Raw genomic sequence first — 27,624 nt, forward strand, 5'->3', positions numbered from 1 at the left:
TTAGCTTGTAGGGCCAGTCACCATTCATTTTTCCTTCCTTAATTTCTCAGCTATCATTGCCTCCTATTATTTTTCACTATCAACTTGAGAATTATTTTGTCATGTCACTGGTATTTTGTTTGGGAGTGGAAACTTACTTTATTTCTTATCTTTATCTTTCTATATATTTTATTTTTAATATTTTATCTTCCTATATACCACAAACATGGTGGATCTTTTTTTGTTGTTGTTTAAATCGTCTTATATCTCCCACTAAAATGGCGTGACTTCCCTCACATAGGACTGACTCGCCCAGTTCAGGGAAATCTGGATTCCCTAGCTTCTGATGAGATGACAGTGGGACTCCATTACCCAAGCAGGGACGGAGGGAAGAGAGCTCCGTGCCCAGCAGATGCTGAGCGCTCAGGATCTGAGGCTGCAAGTGGAAGCGGCAGCGAGAGGCTGCATGCGGCTGGGACACAGTGAGCAAGGACAACAGGAGGCATGAGGTCAGACTCAGGCAGGCTCCAGGGCATACAGGGCCTCCGTAGATGTGTAAGCAGCTTAGACTGTCACCTCGTGCAAATAGGAAACCACAGCCTGTAAAGCAGGCGTGGACACGATCCAACGAGGAAGTGACTCCCTCGATGTGGTCACATAGCTTTCTGACCTCGGCCAGGGCCCAGTCTTAGCCAGCGGGAATGTCAGGGTGCCATGAGAGGCCAGTCCGTAAACACCCCACTTCTCTCAGTGGGCTCGCCAGGACCCCCTAACCTCCCTTAATTCCCCACCACCACACACACGCTTACTATGCTGGAGACTTGTCCTGCAGCCACCTGCACCACCAGAGAGGGCCCAGAGCTACCCCTTCCCCACCTGCCCACTCAAACACCTTGGGAAAGCAACTCCTCTGGAGAGAAGCTAGTCAGCAAATGCACTCCCCCCAACTGCTTGTCCATTCTTCTCCCTCAAAGCCGCTCCCAGGAAGAGCAGCTTTGCAAATCCTGGCTGGTGTTGCTAAGTGCTTAGAGTGTCAGTGCACACATATAAGGGTCATGGGTTTTATTCCAGGTCAAGGGCACGTATCTGGGTTGTAGGTTCCATCCCCAACCTCAGCCGGGGGGCTATAAGGTTCTTCCTCCTCCCAACTGGTGGGCGGAGTTATGACATCACTGGCACCTGTCACAGAGACATCTCCAAGACATTGAGCCATCAATCAGCACCTGCCAAAGTGTCTTGGAGCCCATCCTTTCCTGTTCTGCCCTGGGTCCAATCCTCTCCTGTTCCTCCCCTTAAAAAGACCCCCAGACCAGCCACGTGCTGCTGATCCTCCATGTCCAGGTGGCAGCCTGGCTAGGTCCATCTCCCCTCCCAACTCCTTCAATTCTGATTTCTCTACCTCCGTAATGAGTCCCGCTCATTACTGGGGAATAAACTTTACTTTAAAACTCCTTGGTGGTCAGTTTCCTGCGCCTCAAACCTTACAGGGGCGTATGGGGGAGGCAAATGATCAATGTATCTCTCTCACATCGATGTTTCTCTCTCTCTGCCCCCTCCCTTCTACCTCCCTCTAAAAATCAACAGGAAAAAAATATCCTTGGATGAGCGTTAACAACAACAAAGGGCAGCTCTGCGAGATGGGGAACCTCCCATCCCAAGAAAGGGGCAGCGGTCACTGAAACGACCCACCACCCTTAACGAAGGGCTTTGTGTGGCTTCCACTCACCCCGCTGGACGCTGCCATCAGCACGGCAGCTACTGCCTGGACCGGCATCCTCACTCCGGGCCCACCTCTGGGGGTGCCCGAGGAAGCTGCCCTGGTAAACACTGCAGGCGCAGGTGCCAGGAATAGCCCCCCGTGAGCTCACGCCTACCACCTGGCTGGGGAAGCTGAAGCTGCTGCGGGCTGAGGGCGGGCCCACCGGCAGAGAGACTTTGAATTCTAGACAACCTTACTCGGATCCAACCTAAGCTCCTTCTAGCGCGCCTTCCTGAACTGAGACTTGAATCTAAACACTACATTTCCAAGGCACCCTTGCTGTCGCAGATCTGGGTCAATATTCAGGCCGCTGCCCCAAGAGGAGGTCTGAAGGCAGAAGTGAGACAGACCCCCACCTCTTCCTGCCGCTTGGGCGGGTTCCTATCAGCCAGCCAGGCCGTGGGCAACGGGGGATGTTACTGAGCTGGGGTCTGTGGGCAAATCTGGAGAGCAAATGACATTCTGACACCAGGATCGCAGAGACATGGCATGTTGTTGCTTGTGGGGAGCTGCCCTGAATGCAGGGGCCCTATATGCCTGAATGCAGGCATGGGTGTAGGACACAGCTCTCCATGTGCCCCCCTTTCCATTAACCTAAGTGGAAAATTACTACTACCCCTAGGAATGCTGCTAACTGCAGATGTCTTTGCTTTAGGGTAAAACAATAGATAGGAGCCTGCTGACGCAGAAGGAGCTGTGAGTTAAGAGGTCAGATGGTTGTAAAAGGTCAGGTGCTGAAAGAACTTATCTGTACAGGAACTCATCATGTTAGCAGAAATGGCCACCTGCATGATTGCCTGAAATAAATATTTCCTCCTTCAGAATTGTATTTAAAGGTTGGAAAAATAAAATTCACGGCTGCAGAGCTCGGGTCTGAGCCCTCCCGACCCCATCTGTTCTTGTCTGTCTTTTTCTTATCCTCACCCCCTCATTCAGGTACTGTTCGTTGCCGGCAGGTTCCGGCAGTTGCTGTTTTAACTCAAGGTTAAACCATTCTCTACCTTCGTGGGTATGTCCCCTGGAGGCACTTGGTCCATGCTCTGGAGTCATTCCTGGAGACCCAGCCTTGTCTAATCCTTCTGATGATTTTGTAAGCACCCCGTTTCCTGTGTGAAAGCCTTTTCTTCTTAAAGTACTTGGAATGGTTTCTATTGAATCTCCACTGATATTCAAACAGCAGCAGCAACTACAACCAAAAGATTGACCATAAGAGAACCAAAATAATTTATCTCCTCAGCAATCCCCATAGGAGCTAGTCAGCTGGCCTGGCCAGACCATCTTGCCTGGCCACTGTCCTGGAGGGAACTGCCTCGGTGCCAGTTGCCTCTTTCCACACCCAGGCTGACTCCTCTGTCAAGTCTGAAGGAGCCTTCTAGGCTTTTCCGCCTATTCTACATGGTCCTCCCATAAGGCAACCCGGCCGAGGCCCGCCAAGCAGAGGAAAGTCCGGTAAAGGACTCCTGACACCAGCAATCAGTCAACACATATTGAGTGCCCATGCTTTGCAAGGGCTGCTCATGAGAACCTACAAAAGTTCTGAAAGTTGCCAAAACTGGTTTGGCTGAGTGGATAAAGCGTCAGCCTGCGGACTGAAAGGTCCCAGGTTCGATTCTGGTTAAGGGCATGTACCTTGGTTGCGGGCACATCCCCAGTAGGGGGTGTGCAGGAGGCAGCTGATCGATGTCTCTCTCTCTCTCATGGATTCTAGCTTTCTATCCCTCTCTCTTCCTCTCTGTAAAAACTCAATAAAAAAATATATATAAAAAAAAAGTTCTGAAAGTCTGCGCATAAGCCAATTTTCAGCATTAAGGGAACCATTCAGAGGACTAAGAGGTAGCCATCAAATCGTCCTGGAGCTCAAACCTCTGTGGCTTTGAGAGAGGAAGGGAGGGCAGCAGTGTTTGGCTCCGGCTCCGGCGGGAGTACAGCGGAAGGCGTGACAAAGGGGACTTAGGTGCCTGCCTGGGCCCGCTGCCCTGCAGCTCCAGCACAGCCGTGGCCAGGGCTCCAGGTAGATCGCTAATGTCTGAGGGACAGATTCAGGTCCTGAAAATGAATGAGACTAGACTTGAAAGAGCATCCCACAGGTAGTTACCTGTCTCTATGCTACAGATGAGCTGGATCTTCTCAGACGTTTCCAAATGGAAGGCTTCTTTCAGAGCCCCAGTTTCAGTGGCAGGCTACGCCATGCATCTGTTTTTCAAAGAAGCATTTATCTTTCTGCCAGCTCATCATGAAGTCACCTTTAGGGGTCAAGCTTTGCCTGATTTGGCCTTAGGAAGATCACCTGGTTGACAAAGGGCGAAGGAGGAATGTATCCTTTTCTTCCTAGATAGAAGTTATGCATAAACCTGACAAGGATTAGAAAAACAGAATCCCCCACGGCACCCAAATGTCAGGATGTACATATTTCGTCCAAGATGAATGAGCAGCATAAATATTTGCATGGGCTGCTCAGGGAACTAACTTGTAGGAGGAATAGGAGAAATGTGTGAGAGGCTGGACAGACACTGAGGAAAGGGAAATTTTGTAAATAATTGTGTTCTCATCATTTTTTAAATCTCTGCTTTCCTCGATAAAGGGTCCCATGTCTTCCCAGAGAAGCCATTTAATGGACAAAAGGAAGAGTATTTGGCTCCATCCCTACACTGGTTCTGTGATCACCATTCTTATCTCAGTGATCATCCAATAGACACTTTACCAAATAACACGTATTTGTTTAATACTGGAAGGGAAGTCAGGAAAAAGTTGGTATCCCCGGACTTTAAAAGATCACATCCTTGTAATATGGGTTTTAAGAAGCTTTCATGTTATAACCAACTTCAGGCACAGGGAAAAAATATAAAGAAAACATTCCCTCTTTTAATAAAGAAAAATATAAAGTCTCTAAAATAGTATTAAAATGACTTTACTTTTCAATGCAACACAGAAGTGCTCTATTTAAAACTATTAATAGTTTACTAACATAAACGTTGGATAAAGAAAATGGGAACTTTCAGGTCTAGAATGAGTCTTTATTATTTTCCATTGAATATTTGGGTAGGAACAATTCTTGGAAATGATCACAAACAAAATAATTACTGGCTCAGCTCTAAATAGATTTGCAGTCAGTTCTTTTCGTGCTATTTTTGGCGCTGGCTGGCATGCAGTGTTGGTATAACTGGTTTCCCAGAAAACATGATTTGTGGCACTTTGCTGCATTCTGCTCTGAGACTATCCGAGCCTTTCAAAGCTGAGCTAAAAACGCACCCAGCTTCCCCCTCACAGCTGCTTCTTGGTAACAGTGTCAAATCTGCTTAATTAACATTTCAGATTGTATGCTTGGCTTCTCCCTTTCCCCTACCCCCCCAAAAAAAGCTCTAATGACACCCTACCTTTTAGATATATGGGAGTCTGCAAAATACCAGATAAGGGCCCTGTTTCATAGGAAGAACTCATTTTTGCATTCGTGCTTCATATTACCCAACTATTGTATACTCCACACTCCTGCCCCTGGGTTCCACAAGGCACACTTGATCTTTAATCCGTTTAATACCATCCTCCTCGGGGTTTTGTTTTTACACCAGCTCAAGTTTTCTTTACTTCCAACCCAAAGAGTTATAACTAATATGTTCCCAAGTCCACCAAGCTGCTCATGCCAAAAAAAAAAGACAAATGTGAAAGCAGGGACACGTTGGAAAAACCATGGTGGACCAGCCCAAATGGGGATGTGGCAGACAAGCTGTTGACCACACCCATTCCCTCCTCCCTGAGCCGTCCAGCTGGGCTACATTTCCCTGCCTCTTTTTTTATTTTTATTTTTATTGATTTCAGGGAGGAAGGGAGAGGGAAAGAGAGATAGAAACATCAATGATGAGATAAATTATTGATTGGCTTCTGGGAATTGAGCCTGCAACCCAGGGATGGCTCCTGACCGGAATCAAACCCGGAACCCTTCAGTCTGCAGGCCCGACACTCTATCCATTGAGCCAAACCAGCCAAAGCCATTTCCCTGCCCCTTTTGACATGAGGCCAAGCAAGTTGAGTAAACTTGAACCAATGGAATGTGAACAGACAATATGCATCACCTCCTTCACACAACCCTCCAGGCTTTTTCCCCCTCAGGCAACTTGATGCAGAAGAATGTGACTGCAGCAGCCACACATTCAAGATGGCAGAGCCACCGACTGAAAGAACCTCAGTTACTGAAACACAACATGAACAGCCACCCACAGGCAGGAGCACCAAGTTAGAGACAGATGGTAGTTCACCCTAATGCACTCAGGGGAGCAGTGAGGGGAGTATTTTATGTGGATTAGCCCTTTGTGGTTCTTGCATGCCTCCTCCTTTGATCCTCCTTAGAGCTGAATAAGGTGTAGAATTATCCCCACTTTACAGCGGGGGGGGGGGGGGGGGGGGGGGGGGGGGGGTTAGTCAAAGTTCAAAGAAGTTGCTGGGAAAGGCAAATCACATGCCACTACCCAGCCAAGTTCAGTCTCAAATGCAGACTATGATGGGGCAATGAATGCTAAAGATATCTCCTTAAACCAAATCTTTCAGCAGCTACTCCAAACCTCAGAACTATTAGAGTCTTTAAAAATGAACAAGAAGGCACTCCTCCCACAAGAAACTGTACCATCCCATTTATCTCTTCATGCCCAGAGCTCAGCCAACAACACGGCATAAAGAAGGGCCTTCAAATGTTTGCCTGTAAAACTTTGTCTAAAAAAATAAAAAGTCTTAACAAGAAAGAAAAATTCAGGTATACATTGCACTGAGATTAAAAAGCAGCAAGATAGATGTATGCATATCTTTCACATGTAGACAACCCAGAGTAAGACTGTTATTCCACCAAGTGTAATGTATTTAAGTAATTCAATTGTATGTTGTAGGTAAACCAGTTGTAGCAATAAGTAAATATAGAATTCTGAGACTATCTGGCAATTTAAACATGTATCTACTCTGCAGGGTATTCTGTAATACTAAGGAATGAAAATAAAACACTGACTTTCAAGTTGGGATGATTTATTTGCACTTAATACAATTTCTAAGATGATATCTGTTTTTCAAAAAATGGTAAAAATAGGCTCCAGGGACTGTTATCTTCATGATGAAAATTTATATCTCATATCAGCATTAGCCTACAAATCATAGATGACAACACTAACAGAAAACCAGCAAGAGAATTCTCATTTGGGAACACAGTTTTATAGTAAAAATATCAGAACTTCACAGTTTTCTCCTTCCCTCTTGACTTACATTGACAAAATGCTTTAATAGCTACATTCTTTCACTGTCTGGTACCAGATCCAATGCCTACTTGATCAGCAGATGGCTACTAACACATTTGTATTACATAGAACTCACACATCTTCCATTTCTAAAAGTGTCTTGCTCTGCAATGCTGTGATGGCCAAGATTGGGAAAGAGAGAAACTAAGTTCAAATGTAATTAGAAAGAGAGAGATAAAATGCTGACAATTTTTCCTAAGAAAACATTAAATTATGAAGCATGTACAGGTAGCTTTGATGATTCAACAGAAAACCATACATTGATTCACAAAACACTATGGCCTCTAACTATTCTGGTTTAATTCAAATAAAAATGAAAAATAAATATTATCAAAGAATTTCAGAATCCCCCTACACAACAAGGTTAGCATAAGTATTTTAGGTTTTTATTTTTAGGTACATGACAGGTTTATTTTGTTCCTGTGTTTTAAGGCAAAGTAAAATTTCCCAAGTGAAGTACCTACAAAAAAAATTTTGCTTTGGAAGTAAATTTCAGTAATAAAATAATACTTCTCACTTATTAAATATATATTTTGCTTTTACCTATGATTTAGCAACTTACATAAAAAAATTCAAGAAATCTTATGATCATTTTCAAATAAATATTTTAAAACACTAGTACATAAATAAGTCAGCTGGTATTCATTTAGGTGTTTGGATGTCAATAGCTAGCAAAGGGAACAAATAATCTACACTAATAAAAGAGTACGATGCAAACTGACCATACCTTCATGACGTCCACTAGCCAATCAAAAGAGAGTATGCAAATTAACTCAACAAAGATGGAGGGTCAATTTGCATATGCAGGCACAGAGCGGCTGGGGGCAGAGCAGGACACTTGCATCATTGCCATGGTGATGGCACAGGTGTTCTGCACAGCCCCAGCTGCTCTGGACCTCTGGCAACGTGGGAAGGTAGAAAGGCAACTCTGGGTTGGAGCAAAAAGGTGGCTCCAGCCAGAGCAAAGGAGGTGCTGGCAGTCAGAGGAAGGAAGGCCCATTCTTGCACAAATCTTTGTGCATCAGGCCTTTAGTAAGTAATAATCTACTTAGTTATAAAACTATCCTCTAACATCATGAGAATGCAAAACATTTTCTGAACAGCACATATCAGTGAAACATGTGTTCTCCTTTTGCAAACTTTAGTTAAACAGAAGCCAATAGTACTATTTTTTAAGACATTAAATTAATAGCCTAAGATTTCTAGTGTTTACCATAATCTCTCTTTTCATGTAAATCATTTTTGTAAAAAAAAAAAAAAATCATTGTACAGAAAACAATGTTTACTCTGAATAATAAAATCACTTCAGAATAAAAGTGAATTAATAAAACTGCTTTAACTCATTTACTATGCCCAAAATTGCCACCTGAATACTTGGCTCAAAAAAAAAAAAAAAAAAGAAAGAATAAATTAAAATGTCTGTTGCACAGCAAAATAAACCATCAACAAAATGAAAAGACAACCCACTGAATGGGAAAATATATTTACAAATGATACACCCAAAACTTACAAAAAAAAAAAAAACCAAAAGAACAATCTAATTATTAAATGGGCAAAGGACCTGAATAGACACTTGTCCAAAGAGGACATACAGCTGGGCAATAGACACATGAAAAGATGCTAAACATTACTAATCATCAGAGAGATGCAAATTTAAACCATAATGAAACATTACCTCACATCTGACAGAATGGCAACCATCAATAAAACAACAAACAAGTGGTGGAGAGGCTGCAGAGAAAAGGGAACCCTTGTGCACTGTTTGTGGGAATGCAGATTGGTGCAGCCACTTTAGAAAGCAGTATGAAGTTACCTCAAAAAATTAAAAAATGAAACTGCCTTATAACCTAGCCATCCCACATCTGGGGATCTATCTGAAGAAACCCAAAACACAGATTAGAAAGAATATATACATCCCTCTGTTCACTGTAGCATTATTTACAATAGCCAAGATTTTGTAAAGCAGCCCAAGTACTCATCAGTAGATGAGTGGATAAAAAAGTGAATATACACAATGGAATACTACTCGGCCATAAAAAGGAACAAAATCTTACCTTTTGCGATAGTAGGAATGGACCTTGAGAATATTATAAGTGAAATAAGCCAGTCAGAGAAAGACAAGTACCACATGATTTCACTTATATGTGGAATCTAATGAACAAAATAAACTAACAAAGAAAATAGAAGCTATCCAATCAATATGTGTCTGTGTGACTTCTTCATTAGTGATCTACAGGGGGGAGGTAGCTTTGACTTTTCCATGCAATGTGGAGTTACAGGATTGCTACACATTTGTGAACTGGACAGAATGGGGTTGGACTTCCTCTGATGCTAGATCTACATCTCCCTTTGGATGGATCAGGCCATGTACCTGCTCAGTCTTCTCTGTCCACCTAAACAGTCCTCGCACCATTTCTTCCTGCAGTTCCGACATTATGAACAGACTGGTGTGGCCTGCAGCACCATCCAGGTCAGACAGCAGCTGCTCAACACGGAAGACAGTCTCCCTCCTGGTAACTGCTGATGTGTCCTTTTTATTACATTTCAAGTTCAACATTCTGAGGTAACTCGAACTAACAGAAGGTATACAAAGGATAAAACTAGCAACAATGAGAAGCAGGAATAGGCTTTCACAATAAGTACTTGACAATAAAGAAAAAAATATGTAACTAATTGGTCTGGGGAGAGGAAAAAACCTGGAGGAAATCCCGCATTCCTGAGAGAAGAGTGTAAAGCTTGTCTGTTTAATATTTGTATGGTGGCCGAATCCGGTTTGGCTCAGTGGTAGAGCGTCGGTCTGTGGACTGAAAGGTCCTGGGTTCGATTCCAGTCAAGGGCATGTACGTTGGTTGCGAGCACATCCCAGGTAGGGGATGTGCAAGAGGCAGCTGGTTGATGTTTTTCTCTCATCGACGTTTCTAGCTCTCTATCTCTCTCCCTTCCTCTCTGTAAAAAATCAATAAAATATATTAAAAAAATATTTGTATGGTGTTTTCTAGCCATTTATCTATCTACCTGTGTATTTGTTCAAGAAATGTCTAATGAGATTAATATATGTTAATTATATGTAGACATTTTACTTAGGTATCATACATATTAGAAATAATAATAGGCAGCATATATAAAGGCGTAAAATATACAACTTTAAATAAACTACCTGCCAAATTATTCTGTAAGTGGATAATGAGTACCTAAAAATTATTCTGTAAGTGGATAGCTAGTACCTTAAAATCTTTAAATAGTAATATTGGCCTAGCTGAGTTAATGTTGAAACATTGATAGTATAATGGAATGAAAGTTTCAGGAATTAAATTTTTTCAGAATAATGTTAAACTTATAAAATACTATTGTAATCATAAAGTCTACTAAACCCCAAAGTTGAGAGTCACTTCCTGTACAACTCTAACAGTTTGTGAAGTTGCATCTGAAAAGGCAGGGAAAATCGGATTAAAATGGTAATCTTAAAAAAATCAATTCTCTTAGTTTATAGTATATAAGGAGCTCTGAGGGTGGGGAAGGAATCATATTCAAATGTGCCAATGACCTTGATCATCTGCAGAACAGGATGGAATGAAATGGGTACTAAAGCAGAAAAGGTAAATCCCACCAATATATATTTGAACCACAATTGACAATATGGTGACTAGGTGATCATAGTAAAAAGCCAAAACTCCAGGCAGCCCAGTATTAGGAGACCCCTAAATAGAACTGCAGCATGTGTGAGTGCTCCCCACAGCCAGCATCCTTCCAACATGTGTCACCAGCCATGTTTCAAGTGCTCAACTGCCACATGTGGCCAATGGCTACCATACTGGACAGAGCAGGACTGAAGGAGAAACAACACTGTTAGAGATCAGGAAGGATGAGACAATTTTCCAAGATCCATTTCAGGCCTGATGAACCCCAAAATCTTTGGCATCCATATGATCATTGGAATCTTCGTTAGTTCATTTTCACTAAATGTATTTGAATGTTTGATTTATAAATACATAGAGTACAGGAAGAAACAAAAAAAATATTTTTTAAAGTCAATTTAGAATTGAATAATTTGTTTCACAAAGACCTTTTTAAAATTGTTATGTCTAATATGAAAAAGCAGGAAAGCATCTATTTGAAAACATCAACAGACTCGCTTTAAAGAAATGGGTGAGAATTGGAACCAGGCTATTAGTACATATCAAAATGTAACTATCTTTAAATGTAGCTTCAAAAGAGAAAACACTTTTCTTTGAAAGGAGACAATTTTCATCTTTGCACACATTCCACTGATTTGAAGCCCTAATCAAGACTGATGGAGTATTTTAACCTCAAAGTTAAACCATTAGCTTCCAGGCCGGATTGGAATGTTAATCACAGTGCTCTGCTAGACTACACTTTGCCAAAGAGATGGTTATGCCGTTGGATTGTTTCAATGACTTAAAATCTTGGACACTGATTGATCTAGAATTCACCTTGCTACAGTTTGGACCCAGTTGCAAAAGAGATTTAAAATCAATGGACTCTCTTTCCCTATGTAACTTGGGCCTTCTTGTATCCAGGAGAAGCACAGAAACATTAAAATGTCCATAAAAGAGCTTATGCAGTTAATCTTCTCTCAGTTGTCAAGCGGACTTCATGCCTACATTGTCACAATCTTACGAAGCCGAACCTCTACTTGAGTCTCAAAATTATACAGCACCAACTAGGACTCTGGTTCTCCCCCCGCCCCTATTTTTTTTTTAAAGAAAGGCAATTATACTAAGAACTACACAAATTGTACAAACTGTCAGACACATTGGCAGCCCAACTCTACCACATATGCCCCTCAAAACATTAGATAAAACGTTGTCACTTCAGTACTCATTCTATAGAGAACACCCTGAGTCACAAACTAACTCCAAAAATGCAATATGAGCTGCTGGCACAAGACACTGGTGTCATGATATCTTAAACATGGCAGGAAACAGATTAATATTTGTACCGTTAGTGATTTTACAGCACTTAAAAATCCATTGGATAGATTAACCATAAAAGCAATAGGAAGTAATAATAAAAATAAAATTTTAAAAAATAACAGTGAGATTTTAAATAGATATGAATTACTTTTATATTTGTTCATAATGCAGAGTTCAAATAAAATAAAAATAACTACTATTGGCTTAAATTGTTTACATTTTATACCAAAAAGAGAATTTTTATTACTAATTTTCACTAATTTATAGCTTTTCACAGAAACAATGTGGATGTTTTTACTTTTAAAAAAAATAATGCTACCAAAGCTCTTCTAAGAAATTATAAACATTTCCCCCATTATATAAAAAATAATTATTAAACATGTTTTTCACTAATAGTTTAATGACAGTTTATTTCATTTCCTCTTTTGTCTGGACCTGCAGTAAATTACATAATGCATATTAATAACACATATTCAGATCTTCCACCATATCATCTGACTCGAACTGTACTAACATCTTCCACTGGAAATGCATTCTCATTATTGGACAGTTTAAAAAAAAAAAAACAAGGCAAACGCCTGCTGGGGACAGGCTCATGTCACAGGGAATAAGTAGCAAGAAATAAATGTATAATCTGGGCCACTGTCAATGTCAAATACATGAATACACTGAAAGGTGATAGAATTTCCACGCTTTTCTCCTTTTGTATCAGGGAACACAGACTCAGCCAATACCTAGTACTGATACTATAATTGGTGCATAAAATCCATAATCGTTACAATGCATGTTCATATGGCCTTGCACAGTTCACACAAAGCTGTGCATAGGATTCTGTATTATCTGATAGAGCCCTCACAAGCACTAAGCTCTGTGAGGCTACCCCCATGAGGGAAACTGAGTCCCAGAAGAGGTGAATGGCTTGCTGCAGGGTGAGGAGCTATTAGCTAATAGAGATGAGCCCCTGGCTTCCAATCTGAGGCTGTTTGTGTTCAACTGCATAGGCCTCCATGACAAGTTAGTCTTCAAAACAGAGGCAGAAACAGGACAAAACCCTGACTCAGGGATTCCCAAATTGTTTTCCTCACTCTGAATACAAACTGGTCCTTACTCACAAAACATACATATTTGAGGGATGGGGGTTAGAGACAGTGATGACTGCAAAATAAAAACATACTCTAAGTGAGAGTGATTTGGATTAAACATTTTAACATTTTTTGCTGAAAATAAATACCTAAAATACTGGCATTTCTAAGACTGAAGACCTTGAGAGTCATCTGTTCTCTTCCCATTCACAGAGAGTGGGGCCTCCATCAAGGTCGCTCTGGTAACTGCTAACCAGTAGCAGAGCCAGGAACCCATGGAGTCGTGCTCTCTTCCACTCAATGTCCCCATTGCATTTCCAAAATCAAAGGACTAAACACAGTCCAGATATTTAAAGGAACAGTCACAGTGCTAGAGAGATTAGAAAATTAGATCTTACTTATCAACATCATGAATGTAAAAATTATTAATATTTTACATATCATTTAAAGCAGCAGGAACTTTGCTTCAAATAAGAAAAATAATCAATGTATATATATATATTTCAGGCTATCATTGCTAAGGATATTGTCTAAAATATAACTTTTTCTTCCCTTTAGATACACATTTTTTAAATTTTTGTTATTATAATAGACTTAAGTACATTCAAAAACAGGATAATCTCTCAAAAATGTCACCACATTTAATTTACGTGATAAATAAAAAACAAAACCAATAGTTGAAACTGGTTTGGCTCAGCGGTAGAGCGTCAGTCTGCGGACTGAAAGGTCCCAGGTTCGATTCCGGTCAAGGGCATGTACCTTGGTTGTGGGCACATCCCCGGTAGGGAGTGTGCAAGAGGCAGCTGGTCGATGTTTCTCTCTCATTGACGTTTCTAGCTCTCTAGCTCTCTCCCTTCCTCTCTGAAAGAAAATCAATAAAATAAAATTAAAATTAAAAAAAACAATAATAGTATTTCACTGTCTTTGCTAGATACGGGTCTTTTCAACCCATTAACTACATGATCCCATCCCTGTTCACACCACTGCCTGTCTTTTTCAGGAAGTTATTAAGCTATTTCGAATGTAAGTGATTTTATTTCCCCTCAGAAATTTAAATTCTAGGCAACAAAATAACTCTGAAGTTTAACTGACCAACAAATCTAAAAATGTCTCAACTTGTAAGCCATTTGCTACTTAACCAATATTAAAAAAAATAAATAAATAATCTGATTAGGCTTTACTGTACCTGTGAGTCCTTTAAAAGACTTCCCCACTCTCCAATTTAAACCTAATATGAAATTCTGTTTGAAGAGGCAAAATATAAGAAATTTCTAGATAGTACTGAACATTATTCCATAGCGGGGAGTGGGGAGAGAGAAGGAGGGGGGGGGGGGGAGTCATTCGTGTAGAACAGTAAACCACCCACATGATAGAAAATATTGACAATAAAATTATTTTTTTCTCTCATTCACAAGATCACTTTTCCACTTTAATACAAGGGCTAATCTGTAGCAGATGTGGGTGTAATCGAGGGGCAGTCCATCCATCTTCCAGGCTCTGATCAGTGTGAGGAGGGCTTTTTCCAGAGTTGAAGAGCTGCCTGAATTCTGAAGTGCAGTCTAGACTCCATGGAGTAATCTTTGTAGTTGTTTCTAAAAACATTAACAGCAAAATTGAAATGTCAAAAGTTCTTCTATACCAGAACACCACCACCATCCTCCCCTCCTCTCATATTCACTCCTTATTTGCTTTCAAACCTGACTATGCATACCAGTCAATACTGTTAAAAAGTAGATGGTGACCTGTGAAGAGAGGGGGATGGCAATATTCCTTATTTCTAGAAACTTCCTGGTGAGGACCTAAAAGTCAGACTTTGAATACCAAGGTTTTACTTCACTACCAAGCCATTCACAAACACCGCAAGAAGAGTATGAGGAGGATTTAACAATATCGTGAACTATTCTTTTAACAGTGGACCTCCTTTTCTGAACTGGAAATGCTAAGGCAGCCTCATACAAACAAGGTGAACTTGATGGATCTCAACTTCCTCCAAATAATTACCTTGAGACTTCCACGAAACAACAGCCGCAGTGAAGACAGCAGGATTACCTCGTGATACCAAAATCACTTACTCCAATTCTCACAGGCAAATACATGTAGCAACAGTTTGGCCAACAATTACTGTATAGTAATGTCAGAAGGAGCCAGGCCGTTAAAATCCATAGATGATGTAAAAACTTTACTGGGCTCATTCATGACTACTCTCTGCTAGAATTGTCAAGAGTGATCAAAATGGAATGGCTTCAACTTTGGGCTCCCGCTTTCACCCCTTGCTTTGGCCCATGGGCGAGCTGTAAATTCTTTCTTTGCGGTGGCATTTATTTCTTTCCACAGCCCTTCATTGTATACAGATCTACAATAAGTACGACTTACTGGTAACCCTGAAAAGGGTTATTATTTATAATAAGGGTCATTATTCATAAGCTAAATCAACATCTTACTAGAGTTTACCAAGGGATATAATTAAGTATTTTCCTAAATGTCTGATCACAAATTTTGGCAACTTTGCAAGGCTCCTACTACATAAGGGAAACTATAGACAATTGTTCTGGAATTACTGGGAAGACTGTTTATGTTGGCATCATCAGCACTGGCTTGAGTTAGTGGTGACTTTGGATCACGGCTGGTCTTGTTTTTCAGCAGTGAATTATTAGTCTTTCATTTTTATCATTACAAATTTGCCTTATTGTGTACTGCTTAGGTAACATTAAATAAATAATGAATAATTGGAATGATAGTACTTATAGTCCCTAATTTTCCATGAACTACATTTCATGACACATACACATCAGTTGAAATACATCATTATCACCCTTAACAAATTAATTTTTTAAAAGTGATTAGTTCTCATATCTCTCATTAACAAGGAGAAAAATGAGGAGGAGAAGGAAGAGGAGAAAGAGGGGGAAGAAGGAAGGAGGAGGAAGAGGAAGAAAAAAGGAAGAAGGAAGAAGGGAGAGAGAAAAAGAAGAGGAGGAGGAGGAGGAGGAGGAGGAGGAGAAAGAGAAATAAAGCAGCTTTTTTGGCTCCACCATGCCCCTGAAGCTTCTGCCCCATTTCTGTGTTTTCAGAAAAACATCCTGAAAGAGTTGGCCAAAGTAGCTGGTTCTACTTTCTCACCTCACTTGTCAGGGTCACCAATGATCTTCATGCAGCTAAGCTCACTTCTCTAGTCTCACTTTAGTGGACTTCTCAGCAGGTCCACTGTCCTCTCAACTTCCACTGTCTTCTTTTTGAAACACTTTGTTCACATGGCTTTCCTGGATGTCATCCTGACTCGGTGGCCATTTCTCTGTTTATTCTCAGTAAAATGATACCATATCCCAAGGTGTCTCTCTCTCTCTCTCTCTCTCTCTCTCTCTCTCTCTCTCTCTCTCTCTCTCTCTCTCTCTCTCTCTCTCTCTTTCAGTTTCCCAAAATGACTTCATCAAGTATCATTGCTTCTGTGTCTGTGCTGGTAACTTTGAAATCTCCAGCATTTACCTTTCCACTGAACTCCATGCTTCTCCAGTTGACTGCCAACTCACCACCTCCATGTGGATACCTAACAGGCTCCTTAAAACATATGGTCCAAACAGAAGTATTTATTTCTCTCCCCAAACCCTCTAAGGATTCCCCATCTCAGTAAAAACCATCATTATCGACCTAGGGGCTCCACCTGCCCTAGCCTAGAGGTTACTTAGCTGTGGTTTCAGACAGGAATGTGCCCCACGCAGTCTTCTGCTGATTGATCTCAGGACTGGCTCTACTTAGGCAAATATCAACTACGATATCTCCTCCTCAAGAAGACTTCCAGAATCAACCTAACCTAGAGCCACAGCCTGGTTCTCTGTATCAGAATAGGAGTCTCAGCAAAACACATACCATTTCTATTTCTTTACTTGCTTATTTAATATCTCCCTCCTACTCACAGAGCAGGAACATAGTTTATGTACAGTTGTCTGTCTAGCGCCTTTACTATGCTGGACACATAAGAGGTGCTCAGGGGCCGGGACCGGTTTGGCTCAGTGGATAGAGCGTCGGCCTGCAGACTGAAGGGTCCCGGGTTCGATTCCGGTCAAGGGCATGTACCTTGGTTGCGGGCACATCCCCAGTGGGGGGTGTGCAAGAGGCAGCTGGTTGATGTTTCTCTCTCATCAACATTTCTAACCCTCTGTCCCTCTCAATTCCTTTCTGTGTAAAATCAATAAAATATATTAAAAAAAAAAAAAAAAAGAGGTGCTCAGGAAATACTTGCTGAATTTGAGTAAATGACCACACCAATGAACCACTAAGCTAGTCATGGCCTGGAGCTACCAATGGCATTCTTTATCCACAGCAACAAACAGGACAAACAGACCAGGATCACAAGCCTGTGAGCTATTGTGTAGTAGGAAAGATATGTGCTTTGAAATGGCCAGAGTCGCCAGAAAACAGAGAGAGCCAGTGGGAGAGTCAAAGAGCTTCTTCAAGGAAATGAGAAATATGGTTGAATAAACCAAAGGTCAGCAAATTATTATCAAGATTATGGCTAAATTTGGACTCACCCATTTATTTCTATACCATCTTCTGTGGCTGCTTTGATACAATTGAGTAGTTGCAGTGGAGACCTTACACTATAAAACCAAAAATACTTTCTATCTGGCCCTTTACAGGAACAGTTTGCCGACCTGATATAGAATAGATTGGACTAGGTATCTGTCAGACAGAGGCCCACAATCACAACCTCTGTAAACAGTCACAGGGCCAGGCACTCAGAAGGTTGAAAACAGCACAATTGCAGCAAAAGCCATGAGCATGAGCGAAGCATAAGTTAGCAAAGGAAGCAGTACAACCACCTTTCATTCATGTGTTAACTCTTAAGTGTGTATGGACTATCCCTGCTGCTACAATGGCACTGACATTCCCAACTCCACAGCAGCCCCAGAGAAGCTGCCATCGCCACTCACCGGGCAGTTTCCAGGGTCTTGAAAGCCTTGTCCATCTCCCCTTGGGTTTTGTACAAGTACGCCAACTCAAACAGAGTAAATGGCACTAGGTAGTGGTCAAACTTCAGCAGCTTTTCACTAAAAGAATGAGTGGGAAGCAATTAAGTCTCAACAGAACAAGAAAGGTGTCAATTCTTTTTCAACCTACATACTTTCCCCATTTCCCACAAAAGTTGTGTTTAGCAGCAAGATTTTCCGAGAAAAGCTGTCATTGTTCAAAATGTACTCAAAGAATCTAATAAACTACATCAATAAATAGTATGCTTTTACGATATGAATCTCTTATTTTATTCCTTAGTCTGAATGGGATGATTTACTTCCCCTTAGGGATATGAACACATATGGGCTATAATCTTCAAAGCCGAACCCTGGAAAGGACAAGATCATACTCCTGAACATAAATATTTAAAAATAAGAATGCTGTATTATTTTTTATGAAGGGCCACTTGGACTTGTTTAAGTCTTATGCTTAAAAAAAAAAGTCAATAACTTCTGTTTTCAGCAATATTATAAGAATTCTCTGATGACAAAACATCTGCAAGCACTAAAAATATGAGTAACACACTTCCAAATGCAGAGCTCAGTCCCCACAAACATAAAGAAAATTCTCAAACTGAAAACAACACAAAACCAGAACTCTGTGTGTGTGTGTGTGGGTGACCAAGCAGTTTGGGTCCACTCCAGTCTGAACAATCAGGGCTCAGTGATTCAATATCCATGGAGGAGAGAAGGCTTTGGCCCATGGAACAGGGAGCAGGACTGAGACCTCAATACAATCTGGGGCCCTGGAAAGGCTGCTTCATCAGAGAAAAGGAAGATTAGAAAAAAAATCTCTGATGCAGGAGGAAAACACATGCAGTTGGCTCCTGGGCCTCTGCTCTCAGTGGGAAGCAAAGCACATTCTCGAGGAAATTAACAACCAATAGGCCCGCCCTCACATGAGTTCGCAATTCAAATTTATATTGCCCCAAAGACCCAAGAACCTGGACACCATGAAATTAACATGGATGTGGTTCTGGACTGGCCAAGTCTTCGGGGAACCAGCAGAAAGAAACGCAAAGTGACGTTAGAGAGACTCTTCCTAAATCCTAGCCTCATTGGATAAAATGCCAACAAAGAAAAACCCCAAATCCAAAATTACAGAACACAGAAGCACACATTTCACTCTTGTTACAACATAACAAATGGCACAAATGGGTCATTAAAAATCCTTTTAAGCCGAAACCGGTTTTGTTCAGTGGATAGAGCATCAGCCTGCAGACTGAAAGGTCCCAGGTTTGATTCCAGTCAAGGTGATATACCTTAGTTGTGGGCACATACCCAGTAGGGGATGTGCAGGAGGCAGCTGATGGATGTTTCTCTCTTATCAATGTTTCTAACTCTATCCCTCTCCCTTCCTCTCTGTAAAAAATCAATAGAAAATATATACTTAAAATAATAATAATCGTTTTGAGCCTTACGAAAACACCAATAAAACAGAACTCAATGGATACTTAATACTTAACATGTTCACAAAGCATTATAAGTATAATACTTATTTGGGAACTAGACATGGTCTCTTTCCTCTCCTATGAGTTCACCAGTCCCCCCCACTCTCCGCAGCAAGGGGAAAAGTGGCCATTGGCGGAGAGGCGCCGGTGTGGCACCGAGGATGTCAGCTGGCAGTCTGTGGCGGCGACCTAGGAGCCGATATTTAAAAACCAGGAGAGTTTACATCAAATCCAGGTTCCAGGCCTTCCATGAAAAATTGCAGGAATCATTGCTACAGAGTCTACAGTATACAGAGCAATCATCAATTAGAGCACATGTGTCAAACACAAGGCCCGCGGGCCAAATCCGTCCCGCCAGGCCTTGCAATGTGGCCCGCACCGCGCTGTCATCACTGCACTCTGCTGCGTTTCCATCACAATGACAGTTTATGACTGTTCAGTAAACCATTCGGCCCGCGATTTAGGCTGGATTTTAGATTTTGGCCCCTTCTCTGATTGAGTTCGACACCCCTAAATTAGAGCTAAAGAGTGGCTGCATTCTTTGGAGAGAACACACATCCCTCGAATTTACAGGGCCCACCAATCTCTATTGCTACCACCACTCACTAAAGTTTCTTATCTGGCCCTTTGTAGATGTTTTCACTTATGATTCCAATATAGAGGAGAAAGCCAGGCATCAGATCCTGACCCCAACATCAATGCTATTAGGGGAAAAACAAAATACTCGTGTGTATACAGGAGACACGCCTTTTGCCGAAAGAGAAGCAGTTCCAGTGTTCCCCCCAAAGCTCTCTTCCCTGTGATTATTACCACAAGGATGCCAAGTCTCCTTTCTCAGCTCTGAATCCCTAGGAGCCAGCCAGCATAGTCTCTGGCACATAGTTGGTGCTCAAATATCTGTGGAATAAATAAAGAGAAAAACAAATGCAGCCCTAACCAGTTTGGCCCAGTGGATAGAGTGTCGGCCTGAGGACTGAAAGGTCCCGGGTTCGACTCTGGTCAAGGGCATGTACCTTGACTGTGGGCACATCCCCAGTGGGGGGTGTGCAGGAGACAGCTGATCAATGTTTCTCTCTCATCGATGTTTCTAACTCTCTATCCTTCTCCCTTCCTCTCTGTAAAAAATAAATAAAATATATATTTTTTTTAAATGCAGGAATCGAAAAAAAATGTCAGAGGTTCTGTACACTGCTGCCCATGTTTAGCTGGACACCTGCAGGCTGGCATTCATTTAGTTTTGTGTGCCACCAAGTGGCAATGCACAAAGCCGTATTCTGATCATTCGGTTCTCAGAGAACAAAGACAACACTAATGGGTTCTGTTTCTGGCCACACTAAGTGAAAGGGTAGCAGCAAGAGAAATCACTTTCCAACAGGAACTCCCCGGAGCCACAGTTGGCGGGCGGGTGGGTTTCCTCCTTGGCTCACCTTTGGATGACGTGGTTGAAGCACAGCTCCGCCTGCAGGGGCCGGTGGAGATTCTTCAGGCAGCAGCCCTTCAGCAGCTTCAGCAGACACTCGTCGTCCATCAGGTAGTCGCTGCAGTCTTAAAGCAAATGCACAAACATCATGCACAAGAGCAAAAGTACTTGTTCAACATCCCAATTCAGAGGAAAGAACGAATACTAGCTATTAGGTTGCAAAGGGATCATTTAAAAAAATAAAATAAATTGCTTAGCATGTGCTATGCCTCCCTAAATAAAACACAATGAAGTTACTTTAAACTAGTACACCCTGTTATTAAGGGGTTCACTTAGTCCTCTTCAACCTTTTTCCAGGGGTTCCTAGTCTGAGCGATGTGCCCTTAGCATAAGAGTAGAGTCTCTGAACTCTAAGTAAGGCAGGGCTGTATGAATTCTGTAAAAAACAAAGCCCTGAGGAGCAAGAAGGTGCGTCCTCCTGTGGTTCTGGCTTCTAACTGTGTTAGCTTCATATGGATGAGGACAGTACTTCCATATGGTGAAGCAGATGGCCTTCTCCCATTAACAATTCAGAAAGCAAATTCTGAGTTGTTTATGACTTATCAATTCTCCCAGGCTATGTTCTTTGCGGGGAGGAGGGGGGGGATTAGATAAAATGGTTCTGAAGTACATGCAAGGTACCTCAGACCCTCACACATTTCAGGAATGGTTGAAGCTAATAGAATGGTTTCCCTTTGGCCACTTTTTCCCTTTTGGGAAGGAGTCTTTGCCCCCGACAGCCCAAGGCTAAGGGTAAACAGAAGGAGCAATATTATGTGCGACATCTATGACAAAGGTAGCTATTTCACAGCAACCACTTTGGAATTTGGGGGTTTGTGCAAGCAAGATGCAACTAAGGAGTCATTCAAAGACAGACTGATAATTTACACATTTCAGGCTGTGACAACACTGGGGTGGGGATGGAGGTGTGGGGCAAGGGGGATGGACTGGGGCCTGCAAACAAAATGAATGAGGCCCTGAGAGTTGCTCCTATTGAAATCCTCCAGCTTTCAGAAAAGAGCTCAGAAACCACCATTCACACATGCTGATGTTTTACTTCATGAACTGCTCATCTATGGGAGGTTCACGATGCTGTGTAACCAACTAAAAGGGGGTCCCTTTACTTCCAGGTGCTGAAAATAGCTGATATTCATTCACCTTTCACTCCCAAGCTCTGATGGATCATTCGCCAAGAAAAATCACAGATATCAATACCACATTACCTTTCCTATGACTTAAGAACCATTTTTCTACCAAAGAGGGGGAAATCTATGTATGCTTCCAATCACAGATGCTCACTGAAATATGCATTCAAGAAACAGTATCTTTCCAGGCTTATACCCAAACCCTTAGGTCCCATGCTAGATGCTAGCTTTTAGCATTTCTGTTGTGCATTTTATTGAGCTCTCTGTAGGATTTTCTGGTAGTGTGTGCTATCAGAAAATTCTGGCGCTTGATAAACAACCGTTTTGCTGAGAGGAACAGCCTGAACACCATGCAAAGCTTAAGTATCAGTCGAGCCACACTTAGCTTTTATTTAGATCATGAGTTCGGAATATGGAAAATAGGTACAAAAATACCAACATTCCTCCAAAAACCTTAGGGAGCAAGACCATTATTTCTTCAGACCACAGAGCAACATCTGTCAGATGGTTATTTCCCCTTAAGATGTGAATGTTTATCACGATTCTCCAGCGCACAGGTGAGTTCACGGAGGAACATTTCAATAGTTTCCATTTTACATTCCAAAAAAAGGATGATGCCGCCAAAGCACATTCTCATCACAAAAGATCTGCACTTAATAAAACAGAGGTAGGCAGAGGAAAAAGAAGTTTGAGGCCCAGGCTACAAAAATATCTACAATGAACATCTTAGAAGCTAGCTGAAATGCACCAAAGGAAAAAAAAATTGAAAATAGATTTTAGAAAGTGAAAAGTTGTAAATAATACTTTCCCTGTTATGTCACTCTGATTATGTTTGCTATGTGATTTCAAATGAATGACAACAAATAGTCAAACGAAGAGCGAGTATATTAACTTCTGGCTCCATGCTGAATTTATTTAGATTTCAAACGAAACGTTGTCATTCATAGCAAACACTGACTCCAAGCATATCACACCGAGAATTTTCCTCTCTTTAAACAGTGTTGCTCCCCGGGGAGCTGTGACCAGCCTCTCAGAATGATGGCACTGTCTGCGTATGTCAACTGCCCCCTCTGCCATCCTTTACTTTAAAGACACCAAAGGTAGAAGCAAAAGCACATAGGTTCCTAATAATGGAGGTGGAGGGGTGGAGATGAAGTCTAACCTCAGGTCTACAACTTCATTCCATTTTCCAATTTTGGATTTTTCCTCTTTCTCGGAAGGACAGAAACCTAACTATTCAAAGGTCATAACCGTAGCTCGAGAGGCAGGGGAGAGGCGGGTGTGTGTTGGTTAATCTTCCTACATAACCAATGGACATGGAAGAGATCATCACCACAAATTCCATGTGTAACATCTGGCAAAGGGGATCTTCCGGAAAGGAACCAATTTTTCTACCCAGGGAAAGACATACAAAGACAGAGCTTGACTAAGTACAGTGTGTCTGTCTAAGCTTCCCCAGGCCCTGCTTGAATATTTCTGAACTATCACCTCATTACATCATTAAAAGAGGAAGAGATGGTTGGAGACATTGTCCTGGTTTTCTAAGCCTCTATTGCATTTTACATGCACAGTCTGATACATATATCACGCCTTTAATTTTTTTTCTCCCAACCAAACAAAGGACAAAATAAACTTGGGGGGGGGTGGGGCGCGGAGAGCCTGCCCGCACAGAGAGAACCTAATAGTCCTCCAGGCCTTCTTTAGACAAAGACCCTCTCTGCTGGTTAGTCATGAAAAGGATCAGAATTCATCAAACATCAGAATTCATTCTACAAAACCCACACCCTTTTCTTTGTAGAAAATCAGAAGCAAGCTGTCCTACTTTTCTGGGTGAAAGAATAAGAATAAAAATATTTTCACTTAATAAAAAGAGGTTTTCCTTTGCTTCCCAGTTTTCACACATCCACTTTTTTATTTGTTTGTTTTTTAATCTTTATTGTTGAAAGTATTACATATATTTCCCTTCCCCCATTGACCTCGTCTAGCCTGCCCCGCCCCCTTCCCAAGCTTTCACCACCCTACTGTCTGTGTCCATGGGTTATGAATATAGGCATACAAGTTCCTCACTTTTCCATTTAGTTTGTGGATCTGTGGGATTTAGTTATAAACAATTTCCTTAACAGCAGAAACAAATGCTTTCTCTGCCTACTATAATTCTATTCATATCTAGCAAGGAAATCTAAGAGTGTTCAAATGAGCAAATTAATCAAAGATGGCCAAATTAGTTGAACACAAATGAATACTAATAAACTTGTTCAAAAATCCAAATGGGTCCCAGCCAGTTTTTCTCAGTGGTTAAAGTGTCAGCCCTCGGCCAAAGGGTCACAGGTTCGATCCCCAGCCCAGTCAGGCACAAGTGGAAGGCACTGCTCAATGTGTCTCTCTCATGTTTATATTTCTCTCTCTCTCTCTTTTTCTCTCTCGCTCTTGCTCTCTCTTCTCCCTTTTCCCTTCCACTCTCTCTCTCTAAAAAAAAAAATTAAAAATATAAAAAATAAATCAATGGAAAATTTTCATTTTTTAAATTTTCACCCATGGATAAATTTTAGAGAAAGGAAGGAAGGAAGGAAGGAAGGAAGGAAGGAAGGAAGGAAGGAAGGAAGGAAGGAAGGAAGGAAGGAAGGAAGGAAGGAAGGAAGGAAGGAAGGAAGGAAGGAAGGAAGGAAGAGAGAGAGAGAGAGAGAGAGAGAGAGAAACATTAATGTGAAAGAAAAAAATAAGGTGCCTGCAGTATGTGCATGCCCTGACTGGGGATCAAACCCACAACCTTTTTGGCATACTGGTCAACACTCTAACTGACTCAGCCACCAAGCAAGGGCTGAAATCTCATTTTAAGGTGAAATTTCATAGTTTCATTTCATTTAAATTCAAAATGATGGTACTTTGTTAATTTTCCACTCAGAACAAAATGTTTTTCTTTTTAAAAATTATTTTACATGAAAAATAGTAAAGTTCACCTCCCACCCATTAAGGTGACTACTACCAAAACCAAAACAAAACCAAAAAGAACAAATGTTGGCAAGGATGTAGAGCTATTGGAACACGTGTACACTATTAGTGGGAATGTAAAATGATACACAGTTACTATAGAAAACTGTATAGCAGTAACCCTGAAACCAAAACAAAATAATACTGTAAAGTATAAAGTCAAAAAGAAACAAACAAACAAAAAAAAAAAAACAACCCCAGCTGTGCAGCAGTTTCTCAAAAAAATTAAAAATTGAACTAGTGTATGACCCAGAAATTCCACTTCTGAGCATACAGCTAAAAGAATTTAAAGCAGGGTCTCAAAAAATATTTGCCTACCGATGTTCTTGGAAGTATTACTCACAATACCCAAAAGGTGGAAGCAGCACAAATATGCATCAATGGATGAATCAATTAAAAAATGTGGCCTATACATATAATTGTATGTTATTTAGCCTTAAAAAAGGAGGAAATTCTGACACAGTGCAACATGGATATACCTTGCGGATACTATGTGAAGTGAAATAAGCCACTTATATAAAGCCTCTAGAGTAATCAAATTTATAGTAACAAAAAGTAAAATAGTGGTTGCCAGGGGTTAGGGGAGGGGAAAATGGGGAGTTATTATTTAATGGGTATGAAAAATTCTGGAGATTGGTTGCACAACACTGTGAATGTAAACTGTAAAATAAATAAATAAAAATGGATAATAGTAAATTTTACTACAAAAAATAAAAAATAGATATAATTATTAAAAATTAGTGAGAAAGCTTATCACAACTTTATGCAATAAAAACTACATTGAAAATGTGTTAGTGATAGAACTTTACAAAAAAAGTCTGAAATGTCCATACAGCAAGTCTATAGTCTATACTTATACATACGCTCCTTTGGTTGTCTGTTAAATTGTAAAAAGCTTTGACTCCTCTTTCTTATCCCAGTTTTGTGAGACTTCTTATCCGCTGGTTTCCCTGCTGCCCAGAAATCAGAGGGAATTATCAGTTTGTGAAGATGAATACCTCAATATTTTAGATTTTTACCTAAGATCCAGATCATTATGGGGGTTAAATGCTATAACTTTTCTAAAAAAGGGAAGGAAAATAAAAAGAAGAGACAGCCATGGTTCTTTTATAAAAATGCTGTCTTTAATACGGAAAGGTGACAGTATAGTAATCCCCCCTTATCTGTGGGGGATATAGTCCAAGACCCCCAGTGATGCCTGAAATTGCAGATAGCACCAAGCCCTAGACAGCCTATTTGTTTTTCCTACACATACATGCCCAAGATATAATTTAGTTTATAAATTAGGCACAGTAAGAGGTTAATAACTAATAATAAGATAAAACTATTATTTCAACATACTGTAATAAAAATTATGCGAATGGAATCTCTCTCTCTCTCAAAATATCTTACTGTACTGTCCTTACCCTTCTTATTGTGACATCTACATAAGATGAAGTGAGATGGATGTATTGGACAAATTACATAGGAATAATTCATGTCATGAGCAACAGATGGCAGAGATCAAAACCACAAATGAAGGGAGACTACTTTTCTCACCCTCCATCAACAGATGAACTTTGGGTGTGACTTTTCAATAGTGGAATAGCATATTCCATTCACAAGTCTCCTTGTGAGCATCTGTTTGTATTTCCAAAATGACTAAAGCGGGGAGTGGGTAAGGGGGGAATCTGTGACCTCAGAACAGCACTGCTCCTTCTATTGGATTCTTTAACTATCCAGCCTGAAACTTTGAGTTTGTTAATGGATAAACTCACTGATTCAGCTTTCATTCTTACATATTCCTTCTCCTGATTAGTGGGAATCTAAAGCTAAAATCACTTTAAATATGGAAACAACCTAAGTGCTTAAAAATACTACAGACTGGTTAAATTATAATGAGCTAAGAAGCTTTTAAAATTAATATAAGGGTTATGTAGCAGTAATTTTAAAGTTTATGGCAAAAAGAGAACTACTGTATGATATGGCAATTCCACTCAAGGTATCTATTCAAAGAAAATTAAAACACTACCATTGACATCAGTGGATAGATCTTCCAGATAGAAAATCAACAAGGAAGTGGTGGCCTTAAATGACACATTAGGTCAGATGATTTAATTGACATCTTCGGAGTATTTTACCCAAAGCAGCAGAATATACATTCTTTTCAAGTGTACTTAGAACATTTTCTAGGATAGACCACATGTTAGAATACCAAAAAAGTCTTAATAAATTTAAGAAGATTAAAATCATACCAAGCATCTTCACTGACCTTTGGTATGAAAGTAGAAATAAATCACAAGAAAAAAAACTGAAAAACACACAGACATGGAGGTTAAATAACATGGTACTAAACAATGAATGGATTAACAATCAGATCAAGGAAGAAATGAAAAAGAATAACTTGAAACAAATGAAAATAAGAACACAACAACCTAAAATCTATAGGACACAATAAAAGCAGTCCTAGGAGAGAAATTCATAGCATTATAGACTCAACTAAAGAAAAAAGAAAAGTCTCAAATAAACAACCTAACTACGTTTAAAGGAACTATAAAAGAACAATAAACAA

The 27,624-nt window shown here is 40.7% G+C and overlaps 1 protein-coding gene across 5 annotated transcripts in view; it reads right to left on the reverse strand.

Annotated features, from left to right (window-relative positions):
- Window positions 1-14,394: 14,394 nt before the first annotated feature.
- TTC39B (tetratricopeptide repeat domain 39B) overlaps window positions 14,395-27,624 on the reverse strand; it is a 113,158-nt gene continuing 99,928 nt past the window's right edge. For 4 of the 5 annotated variants that reach the window (XM_036434099.2, XM_045580251.1, XM_036434097.2 and 1 more), the window contains 3 exons: window positions 20,909-21,026; window positions 17,953-18,069; window positions 14,395-14,616 (listed from right to left, as the gene is read on the reverse strand). In XM_036434099.2, coding sequence (XP_036289992.1) covers window positions 14,526-14,616; window positions 17,953-18,069; window positions 20,909-21,026 — 326 coding nt within the window. In that variant the 3' untranslated portion in view covers window positions 14,395-14,525. Of the gene's footprint in view, window positions 14,617-17,952; window positions 18,070-20,908; window positions 21,027-25,898; window positions 26,027-27,624 lie in introns of those variants that run through there. The other variant, XM_045580252.1, reaches the window with a different exon arrangement.

Source organism: Pipistrellus kuhlii, unplaced genomic scaffold (genome assembly GCF_014108245.1).
Source record: "Pipistrellus kuhlii isolate mPipKuh1 unplaced genomic scaffold, mPipKuh1.p scaffold_m20_p_12, whole genome shotgun sequence".
Taxonomy (NCBI): domain Eukaryota; kingdom Metazoa; phylum Chordata; class Mammalia; order Chiroptera; family Vespertilionidae; genus Pipistrellus; species Pipistrellus kuhlii.